The 11264-nt window shown below is 48.1% G+C and overlaps 2 protein-coding genes across 2 annotated transcripts; both read left to right on the plus strand.

Annotated features, from left to right (window-relative positions):
• LOC117864062 (protein FAR1-RELATED SEQUENCE 6) lies at positions 1-4747 on the plus strand. Its single transcript, XM_034748041.2, has 3 exons — positions 1-259; positions 1892-4359; positions 4474-4747. Exon 2 carries the CDS (start codon positions 1931-1933, stop codon positions 4340-4342), a length of 2412 nt encoding a protein of 803 aa, XP_034603932.1. The 5' UTR covers positions 1-259; positions 1892-1930; the 3' UTR covers positions 4343-4359; positions 4474-4747.
• Positions 4748-5734: 987 nt separating this feature from the next.
• Positions 5735-11264, plus strand: LOC117864755 (C2 and GRAM domain-containing protein At5g50170). Its single transcript, XM_072295241.1, has 9 exons — positions 5735-6509; positions 7228-8424; positions 8541-8720; positions 8817-9103; positions 9179-9295; positions 9601-9863; positions 9954-10125; positions 10396-10668; positions 10742-11264. The coding sequence occupies exons 1-9, from the start codon at positions 6068-6070 to the stop codon at positions 10940-10942; spliced, it is 3132 nt and encodes a 1043-aa protein (XP_072151342.1). The 5' UTR covers positions 5735-6067; the 3' UTR covers positions 10943-11264.

Here is an 11264-nt window from a genome sequence, read left to right on the forward strand (position 1 = left end):
AACTCCCAAACCCATTCGGCGCGCAGCCACAGAGCCACTTCCCCAAGCCCGTCACCCCGTCCACGCTCCAGATTTCGGAGTTCTGACCCCCCAACGCTAGCACGCGGCGCAGCCGACCAACAAGCAGCAGGCCCCTTCCGCAGCAGCCCGCTCCCCCGTCCTCCGCTCCTCAATCCACTGCCGCAGCGTCGCTCCTCCCTCGGTCCAGTGGAGCGGAGCGGGGATCCACCAGGACATGGATTGATTCCTCCTCTTGTTGGTGAGTAATCCGAGCTTCCTGGAAAAATTTCGTTCCGGTGGGCGTATCCTTTGCTGTGACGACGCCCAACCAAACCCAAATCTTTATCTGCCTCCATTCAGTTAGTGTTGGATTTGTTTGCTGCGGGTTGCCCTACTTATCCAGTCCAATCCCCCATTCATAGCTCGGTGTTCGATTAAGTCCTTGTTCGTGAGCGCGCGAGATCGATGCTAGTTGACATTTTGACACCATATATATTCATGGTACCAAGGTGCAGGTTGTCTTCTTTAATGGAACCACCCATGGCCCGGATTTGTCCTGCCTGTCTTTTCCCCATAAGGTTCCGATAATTGTTTTATCTCCACTCTAGTGTTCTATCCACTGAAAAGTTAAATCCTCAGTAATCTGAGATAGCCCTGGGTGTTAATCAGTCAAGTTTAGGAGGATAGTGTTCTTCTCATCACTTTCTCCTGGTGATAAGCCTCTTCCTTTTCTGACCATCAAATACACTTGATTGACAGTTCAAGTCTCATATTGTCTTGATAAATGAAATATAGCCTTAATTGCGCTGTGCTGGTGTTACTAGACAGCTACATAGGTATTTGGTAAAAGAGGATAGCATGATTATTGCTCTAGTCCTTCTAGTGCATGCATTTTTCTGCATAGCCCTGCCTTTTACTTTTTTGTTGGGAATCCCTGAGCTCGACTTGCAATAGCTTATCTATTATATGCTGTTGTTTCATTATTATCAGTGAAATTTCAGTCATAATTATTTAATTTCTAGTTGCAAGCACCACTATGCTGTGAAAACTTTATAGTAGTTGATAGTATATATCATGCTGCACCCTCTGGCTTTATGTTCATGAGAGGACTTCTCTCATTCCGAAATTTGAAAGATTTGCTGTGTTGTGAAACATGACATTCACTATTTGCTTTCCAAATATGGATCTATGCAGGCTCAGGGCAACCATGAGTCATGCATGACTCAGTGCTTGCTAAATAACACTCCCACCAGTTAGTCATTATAAGCAACCTTTCCAAATCTGGTGATATCTGAAAGGGCTTAAGCACTGTTTCTTTTTTCATCACTTTCTGTGGTACTGCACATGGGGTTTGGAACTGTTGAATAGTTATTGGAACCATTTGGAAAGTGAGAGATAAGTGGGTCGATCCGTCATTTCCTTGGGTGGGTGGAGTGGGGTGGGGTTGTTGGCAGGTGGTGGCGAGGGCAGAGAGATTGAGAGTTAGATGGTATGTGCTTTTGTGCTCTGATTTTGGGAGGGACGGAGAAGAGAAAGGGGTTTGCCTGTAATTTCAGTCATATGATCTGTCTATTTTTGCAAAAAAAGTAATGTCATTTGATGCCTAAGTTGACAGGAATTGTATGTAGCACATATTCATCAATACTTTTAGAAATCAAAACATTTAGAAGGGTCCTAGGTGGCAAATAGTAACGTTGCACTGTCATCATCATTCACTTTTTCAGTTTTTCTATTGAATTTGAGTTTGGGTACTGTTTGCTCATGTAAGTAAATTGATATTTTTCTATGCTTTGTGTTAAGGAAGTCACATAAAAGAAACTCAGGTTTCTTTGCTAAGTATTTGTTCTGTGGTCTACTTCAAGAGGTTCTTACATTCGTCTGTATTTTACAGTTTATGTTGACCTGGATTTGATAACCGAGTGCTGATGCAATGGATGCCCTTCATAGCGACCCTTATTCCAGGAGCAGCTTGCAACCATACAGGGATGTGCCTGTGTCCTTTGAGAACAACAACACAGTTTTGGATAAGCATGGGATTGTCAGCCCTCGAGTTGGCATGACCTTTGAGACGGTTGATTTGGCCTATCAATTCTACCTAGAATATGGCTATCGTGCTGGCTTTGGGGTCTCAAAGAGGACTTCCCACAGTGTTGATGGGGTTAAATACCGTGCTACATTTGTCTGTTACAAAGGTGGCATTGCTAGGATTAAGCCTGGCCTCAAAGCTCGAAGGAGGCTTGTCGCAAAGACTGGTTGCAAATCTATGATGGTAGTGAAGTTCAACGCCAATGAGAACCATTGGGAAGTGGTCTTTGTTGAACTGGAGCATAATCACCCATGCAATCCTGAGATGGTCAGATTCATGATGTGCTTTAAAGATCTTCCTGACTGGCAACGGGAGCACCGCCCATTCAATGCCAAAACTCGATTGAACCCGAAGATTCACTCTGGTAGAGGCAGGCCACCCAACCAAAACAAAGATTTCATGGTGAGATCCTTTGCTCAGTCAAATTATTCCATTGAAGGGGCAGGGAAGGCTGGAAAGTTGAGGTTTGCAGAGGGTGACGTTGAGGCACTCTTAGTTTTCTTTGATAAGATGCAAGCTCAAAACTCCAACTTCTTCTACAACTGGGACATGGATGATGAAGGTCGGCTCAAGAACGTTTGCTGGGTTGATGCTAGATCCAGAGTTGCATATCAACATTTTTGTGATGTTATTTGCTTTGACACAGTCTATTTGACATATCAATTTGTCATTCCGTTGGTCGCGTTCCTGGGAATCAACCATCATGGGCAGTTTGTGTTGTTAGGATGTGGTCTACTTGGAGACGAGTCTCCAGAGACTTTTGCATGGTTGTTCAAAAAATGGCTAAAATGTATGAATGATAAAGCACCTGAAGCAATTATTACGACTCATTCAAGGCCAGTAGTCAAAGCAGTCAGTGAAGTATTTCCAAATACTCGGCACAGATACAACCTTTGGCATATAATGAAGGAACTTCCTGAAATGTCTGGAAGAGTTGAGGATAAAGAAGCAATCAGTTTGAGAATGAAGAAGGTAGTCTATGATACCATTACATCAGCTGACTTCGAGAGGGAATGGGTTGAAATGATCAATCAGTACAATCTTCATGATAACCGGTGGCTTACAACCTTGTTTGAAGAGAGAGCGAAATGGGTACCAGCATATGTAAAGGATACTTTCTGGGCTGGTATCTCCACAGTTCGGCGTAGCGAACGATTGGAGGCCTTTTTTGACGGATATATTACCCCAGAAACCACAATAAAGACATTCATTGAACAATTTGATACTGCTATGAAGCTCAGGTCTGATCGAGAAGCCTATGATGATTTCCGTTCATTTCAACAGAGGCCACAAGTCCTGTCTGGTCTTCTTTTTGAGGAGCAATTTGCAAATGTTTATACAATAAATATGTTCCAGAAATTCCAGGACCAGTTGAAGCAGCTGATGAATGTGAACTGCACTGAAGTCAGTAGGAGTGGTTCAGTAGTGACTTACACTGTGACAGTGATTGGAAAGGAGAGGAAGTTTGACTACAGAGTGATGTATAACAGTGCCGAGAAAGAAGTTTGGTGCATCTGCAGGTCATTTCAGTTTAAAGGTATTTTATGTAGCCATGCTCTTGCAGTCTTGAGGCAAGAGCTTGTGATGCTAATACCTCCCAAATATATTCTTGATCGATGGCGGAAGGATTACAAATGCCCCGAGGAACCTAAGGAAACCCCCATTTCACCAAATGCGGCAAAAGCTACAGGGAAGGGCACAAAACCAGATAATGTTCAGGAAGATAAGGTGGACAATCTCTACAAGCACGGACACCAGTACTTTGCTGACATTGTGGAAATGGGAGCTACTGACCCTGATGCGATGGAGTATGTCCTTTCTGTGATGAAAGAAGCTAAAGAAAAAATGCGCAAGTTTGAGGAGTCCCGAAAAGAGAAAAGGCCTGGAGAGAGTCCAGTTTCTGCTGGTAAAAAAGGTGCTAAGTCCTCAAAGCCATCCTCCACAGAAGACGTTGGTAATGGAGCATCAATGTCGACACCTACAACTGCAGCAGTGACTACTGTTACAGTGGTGCCATCTGCACCAATGGCAGCAGCACCAACAATGATGGCTATGGCGCCTGCCTCAGCAGCTATGCCCCAAGGAATGTTTTTAGTACCAATGCATCCACATCCCATGGTTTTCCCACCCTTTGCCCCTGCAGTTCAACCAGCAGTAGCAGCACCCGTAGCCCCACCTGCTGCACCAGCGACCAATGTGGGCGATACCGCCACCAACACCTCAAAGAAGCGAAAGAAAAGAAAGGGCAAAAATTGATCTTGGGATACTGATGAGTAAGCTAGCTGCCTTTTGCATGCTGGTCCCTTTGTACCGTGTTACAATGCTTCCTGAAATTTGATTTGTTCATGTTGTCTCACTGTATCTCGTCCCTGAATTTGTTGTTCCAGGTCTAACACAAGATCTGACCAGTGTAGCACAAAGGGAGTTTGATCAAATTCTGCATCGGGCCTCGACATGAATGCGTGCTATCGACTTAATCATCATCTCTGCAGGATGAGCTGCTCGTGGGACTGCCTGCTATCGACTTAATCATCAATTAGCACAGAGCATACTCCCCTATTGTACATTATTTCCCTTCGTGCAATCGTGCTGGAAATAGTATAACATGTGCTCCAGTTTATAAATGTAAAGATCTGTTTATGATCGTGTTGCTGCCATCAATTTTCTCTCCATTTCAGCTCTGATGCATTTTGGCTGAGAAGATTGCTACCTGTTTCCTGCGGCCGTGACCTAACTTTTGTTATGGCTTCTCAGAGGCAGAGGATGTAAACTTCTGCCGAACTGTAAAATGTTGTGACGCAGTGTGGTTGTGACTGGATGAGCTGTCGAAGAATGCGACTTGTTGCTACCATCGAGCAGTGTTGGAGTTACTCTAACTGCCTGTTTTTATTTTCCCGGTCGGATCAGGTGCACCCGGCCCTTGGGGTGCTCCCATGCACCCGGCCGGGTGCATCCGTTGGATGCGCAGCTAACGGCCCGGATGCGCAGCTAACGGCCCGGATGCGCGCGCTGTGTATGATGCACTTTGTGTTTTAGCCCTTGTAATTTTTACAAATCTTACCCGCCGTCCAAAAATGCAGTGCATCTGGACCATTGGCTGTGCATCCAACGGATGCACCCGGCCGGGTGCACCCGATCTGTCCTCAGCAACGGAGAGGTCACGAGCACACCAGCCCATCGAGAGGTCACGCGCATGAAGCCAAATCACTCACCTCCACCTACCTCCTAAACGACAGGTTGCGGGCCGCCAGACGTCGCGTCGTTCGTGCTATAGCGCGACCCAGCGCCATTTAGGCTTTTTCCATAGCAATGGCAGCTGCTGGGCTCTCCTCGGGTCGAGCACACGGGCCGCCGATCATCCACGCACGATGCCACACAAGGAAGCCCAGAAACAGAAACTCCACTTTCAAAGGCCCAGAAAACTTGCCGTTAGCAAGCCATGTAGTATGTGTTCCTGGACTCGTGGTGGTTTTGCTCCTTGTCCGCTTCTTCTAGTTCTTCTAGAGACACGAGACCGGCGGTTACATTCCACTAGCTTGTCCCGGCATCCATCGCCGCGTCCGTACGGAGTTGGCCGCGACGTGCAGCGTGCAGCGGCGCCACGACGACGAGCAGGCAGCCAGGCATGGGCATCTCAGCTCTCGAAGGCCCAACAAGTTCTAAGCTGCGACGCGAGCAAGCCGACCAGCGCATCCGCCTCCACCTCCCCCGGCCGCGTGACAGGCAACTCCCCCCCTCCCATCTTCCCTCCCACGTTGCAGTGAGTCAAGACGCCGAACCCAAACCGCCCCGCGCCCCATCATCCCCAACACCGCGTGTCGCGTCCTCCTCCCGCCGCGTGCCCCGCGCGCCCGGCACACCTCAGCCCCCGCTCCCGGACCCCGAGACCCGCCACCTCTAAAACTCCCAGACGCACGGCGCGGCCCCATACCGATTCTCAACGGCGTGCGCTGGCTGGCTGGCTAGCTAACCGCGATCGCCATGCGGCTCTACGTGTACGTGCTCGAGGCGCGCGGGCTCCCAGCGCCGCGGCCGCACCAGCACGGCGGCGGCGGCTTGCTGCTCTACGCGAAGGTGACGGTGGGGAAGCAGCGGTTCCGGACGCGGGAGGTGGAGGCGGCGGACGCCGGGGCGGGGCCAGCGGCGGCGTGGAACGAGGAGTTCGTGTTCGCGGTGGGGGCGGAGGAAGCGGCGGAGGGCGAGGAGTTCGAGGTCGCGGTGGCGCGGCGGCGGCAACGGCGGGGAGGAGGGAGAGGCGGGAGAGAGGTGGTGGGAGCGGTCCGGCTGCCCGTGCCGGCCGGCTCCGCCGCCGCCCCCGGGGAGAGGCGGTCCGTGCCGCCGACGTGGTTCACGCTGCGGCCCGTGGGCGGCGGCCGGCGGAAGGAGGGCGGCGACGACGACGCCGCGGCCGCGGCGGATTGCGGTGCGTGCTCAAGTTTGCTTTCGCGAGCTAGATACGCTTGACATTTCTGCCGTGCGTTGGGTTTCCTCGATCGGTGCTGGTCGGCGCGCGCGGCAAGGCCTTCTCGGCGAAGCCACCGCGCGTATCGCTGGCTACCTTTGCCAATTGCCTCACGCAAGCTCGTAGAATTTTTTTAGCGGATTAGCATGCCGCTATCGAGGAGTAAAAGTCATTTGGGTTCCGTAACCGTGAGTCCTTAGCAAGTACGGATTCGGTCACATACGTGTGGTGATTTAGTTAACTGAGATGCTTACGGGGATAGCATAGGCCTTTCGCTTTTATCGGTAGTACTGGTTGTCGTAGTCTGATGAACTAATCCGTATCATGTGGCTAGGATCAGCTTCTGCAATAAACTAGTGCCTATCGAAAAGCATGCCCAGGATTGACTGCTTTTAACTTGGTAGGGGAATTATAGTGGTAGATAGTATGCTTTACTTTCTCAGGATTAGCTAGATATGATCCAGTTTTGCAAGTCTTGTTCACTGCAACACAACTCTATTTGGTTTCAGCCTTTCAGGCTTTCAGTAGAGTATCATAATGTGTACACCTTTCCTTTTTCAGTTAAGGCTGGCTTAGTCATGGTTGTTCGGGGCACCGCTTTAGAGCCATAGGTTGTATCATGATTACACTTTTCGAATGGTCTAGTGATAATGATTTTATTCTTATTGCTGTCAACCAGGGAAAATTCTCCTCAGCTTTTCACTCTATAGAGAAACTAATGACAATGCTGTCGTCCACATGTCCCCTTCATCGAGCTCCAGAAGTGACACTGATGTGGAAATCGAGAGGTCAACTGATATGGAACATTCAGGTTCTAATGGTGCGGTGGTTGATTCTCCCAGGAGCCGTGACACAGTGCGGACTTCTCTGGATAACTCCGACCGTTCGATACAAGCAGATTCCAATTCAATTACTGAAGATGATGATCTAGCAGAGGCTATTGCTGCAACAACAAATGGTGCGAGTGACACCGAACAGATGGCTCCAGATGCTAGCTTTGAAGAAGCTATGGAGGTCATGAAATCTAGAAGCACACCAGACATGCCGGAAGATCTTGATGGCGGCATCATCTTTGAGCACACTTACCTTGTGGAGTCAAAAGAACTGAACCATCTTCTGTTCAGACCTGATTCCCAGTTCTTCAAAGAACTGCGTGAGCTGCAAGGTACCATTGACTATGAGGAGCAGCCGTGGACATGGAAGAGTAAGGATCCTCCTAGCTTAACTAGGACATGTCAATACACCAAAGGCGCATCAAAGTTTATGAAAGCTGTCAAGACTAGTGAGGAGCAAACATATCATAAAGCAGATGGCAAGAATTTTGTGGTTATGGCTCGTGTTCGTACTCCTGAAGTCCCCTTTGGGAACTGTTTTGCAGTTGTTTTGCTCTACAAGATAATCCACAGCACTGGCTTATCAGGAGGTGAAGAAAGCGCGCATTTGACTGTATCGTACAATGTAGAATTCCTTCAGAGCACTATGATAAAAAGCATGATCGAGGGGAGCGTTCGGGACGGACTGAAAGAAAATTTCGAAGGCTTTGCTGAAGTATTGTCTAGGCATGTGAAACTGGCTGATTCTGTAGGGATGGATAAAGAGCAGTTGTTGGCGCCATTGCAGGCAGAACGCCAGACAATTATCAGGCTTGCTTACAAGTATTTTTGCAATTTTACTGCCATTTCCACAGTGCTATTCACTCTATATGTTCTTGTGCACATCCTTCTTTCGAAACCAGGTCCACTCATGGGCCTTGAATTCAATGGTCTAGATCTACCTGACTCATTTGGAGAGCTGATCACAGCCGGCATACTAGTCCTTCAGTTAGAGCGTGTACTGAATATGGTTTCTCATTTTGTACAGGCAAGGGTACAGAGAGGTATGCTCTTTTCTTCAACTGTTTATCTCTTGTTTTTCTTGTTATTAGGCATGCTATTCAACTTGGTGATGCCATGAATGATGAATGTGCTACTTATCTGCCACCTATTATGACAGGAAGTGATCATGGAGTTAAAGCAAATGGTGATGGTTGGCTGTTGACTGTAGCTCTGCTAGAAGCTACAAGCTTGCCACCCGTTTCTTGTGGATCAGTTGATCCTTATGTCGTGTTTAGCTGTAATGGCATCACAAGAACAAGCTCAGTTCAACTTCAGACTCAGGAACCTCAATGGAACGGTTAGTACATTCCACATATTAGCATGCTGCACACTTACTACAGAGCTTGTAGCTTTGTCTGATTATCATTTGTGACAAACTGAAAGAATATTGCAGAGATAATGGAATTTGATGCTATGGAAGAACCACCTGCTGTGTTGGATGTTGAAGTCTTCAACTTTGATGGTCCATTCGATTTAGCGATTTCACTTGGACATGCAGAAATTAATTTCCTGAAACACACATCAGTAGAACTGGCAGACATATGGGTGCCCCTGGAGGGAAAACTTGCCCAGACGTGTCAGAGCCGGTTACATTTGAGAGTATTTCTGGAAAACACAAAAGGACCGGAGACATCAATGAGAGAATACCTAAGTAAGATGGAGAAGGAAGTTGGTAAAAAGGTAACTTTTGATAACCTGTGCCCTCGATGCCTTCAAGTGTGATAACCATCTTGACAAAAACACGTGCATATGCAGTTACATGTTCGGTCGCCTCACAGAAATTCAACGTTCCAGAAGCTTTTCAGTCTGCCACATGAAGAATTCCTTATAGCGGATTACGCATGCTCCTTGAAAAGGAAGCTGCCTTTGCAGGTAATCTGCTTACAAATGTTAGTTGCAGTCGATATAGTTACTGCTAAATTTTTTATGGTAGGCTAACAATTCAATAGGTCACAGTTGGTTTTATGAAATACCATAAGGATGTTATACTTAGTTTATGTATTTGTTTTTGTGAGCAACGTTATACTTCGTTGATGATGCAATATCATGTCACATCTCTCCGGTGTTCTCTTTGGACCACTAGAGATCTCACACAAGTAGTTTATCTGTTTGAGTTTGCAAGTCATACTTGTGTATACAATTATACATGTTCACTTTGTAACTGGCTGCTACTGCAGGGGAGGCTGTTTGTGTCAGCCAGAATAGTTGGTTTCTACGCTAATTTGTTTGGACACAAAACAAAATTCTTCTTTCTGTGGGAAGATGTGGAGGAAATCGAAGTGCTACAGCCATCTTTTACAACAGTAGGCACCCCATCACTGCTGTTTACTCTGAAGAGTGGCCGAGGACTCGATGCCAAGAGCGGTGCGAAGTCCCAAGATAAGGAAGGGAGACTGAAGTTTCAGTTCCACTCTTTCGCATCCTTCAGCAAGGCTAGCAAGTGGGCATCTTTCAATTATTTAGCCAGCAGTATTAGCACAAGCGACCTCACTAATGAAAAAAAAAACTGTGTTTTTTTCCCTATCTGTAGGACAATAATTGGCCTGTGGAAAACGAAGTCGTCGGCCATTGAGCAGAGAGCCAAAATGGAAGAAGATCAGGAAGAAGACGTGAGCTCCGTCGATCTTGATGATGTCCATGCTGTGTTGAGCATTGGAGACGTGCCTCTCTCGAAGGAGTATACTTTGGAACTCCCGATCGATGTGAGATCCCTATGCTTATTATTGCCTCTTTTCCTGACAGCATTTGATAGTTATCTTAACCAGCTGGTTTGGCTAGCCTGTGCTCCATCAGTTGAAATGTTCCTCATTAGTCTTGACAGCTTTCGCTAGTCTTAGCTGACAGCTATTGCTTTCGCTACCGTCACTGCGCTAGCTGATCCGTGACAAGAGCAGAATCGAATTTAGTTGTTAGCATGCACGCGGCTATGCGCTTCTGAAAACCTGATGAACCTTGTTGGGTTTTTGTCGGAGGCTGATCTGCTGATGGGCGTGTTCGACGGTGGCCCCCTGGAGACGCGGACGATGAGCCGGGTCGGGTGCCTCGATTACTCCGCGACCCCGTGGGAGGCCGCGAGGCCGGGCGTGGTGGAGCGGCACGTGAGCTACAAGTTCAACCGGTACATGTCCATCTTCGGCGGCGAGGTGGTGAGCACCCAGCTCAAGTTCCCCGCGGAGGACGGCGGCGGGTGGGCCATCCACGACGTCGTCACGCTCCACAACGTCCCCTTCGGCGACTACTTCCGGGTACGCCATTTTTTTTTCATTCCCGATGACGACGACAAATGTTTGACAAGTATGAAACTGTTTGTGTGCACAGGTCCATCTGAGGTACAACGTGCAGAGCGTGACGTCGGAGGCGCCGAGCAGCCGGTGCGAGATCCTGGTGGGCATCGAGTGGCTCAAGAGCAGCAAATTCCAGAAGAGAATCGCCAGGAACATCTGCGAGAAGCTGGCGCACAGGGCCAAGGAGGTGCTCGAAGCGGCCGGGAAGGAGATCGCCTCGGCCGTCTCAGGCTAGGACGAGCTGGCGCTTTCGTTCTCCATCTTCCGGCCAGGACCATAGCTTAATCTCCAGATCCTTGTCACTTCTCACTGATCTGTTTTTTTTTTGTTCGATAGTTTAGCAGAAAAAGAAGTCACACAAGAAATAGTCAATCCCAAATGGCCAAATAGAAAGGGGAGAGGAGAGAATACGTGTAACGAGTGCCAACATTTTCTTCTGAAACTGTAAGCAACTAAACGCGGATGGACTCGAGGGGATAGGATGTGGGCATATGGCGCCGAGGCGTCTGTCCTGTTCTTGTATGCGCCGACATAATGTCGAAAGCTAATTTTTTTGA

The sequence above is a fragment of the Setaria viridis genome, chromosome 7 (genome assembly GCF_005286985.2).
Source record: "Setaria viridis chromosome 7, Setaria_viridis_v4.0, whole genome shotgun sequence".
Taxonomy (NCBI): domain Eukaryota; kingdom Viridiplantae; phylum Streptophyta; class Magnoliopsida; order Poales; family Poaceae; genus Setaria; species Setaria viridis.

Excerpts from the sequence above, each read along its gene's own strand:
- LOC117864755 (XM_072295241.1), top strand. The coding sequence starts at position 6,068 with ATGCGGCTCTACGTGTACGTGCTCGAGGCGCGCGGGCTCCCAGCGCCG. Across the intron at positions 8,721-8,816 it reads TCAGGAACCTCAATGGAACG|AGATAATGGAATTTGATGCT; the intron begins GTTAGTACATTC and ends AGAATATTGCAG. Across the intron at positions 9,104-9,178 it reads AGAAGGAAGTTGGTAAAAAG|TTACATGTTCGGTCGCCTCA; the intron begins GTAACTTTTGAT and ends GTGCATATGCAG.
- LOC117864062 (XM_034748041.2), top strand. The coding sequence starts at position 1,931 with ATGGATGCCCTTCATAGCGACCCTTATTCCAGGAGCAGCTTGCAACCA.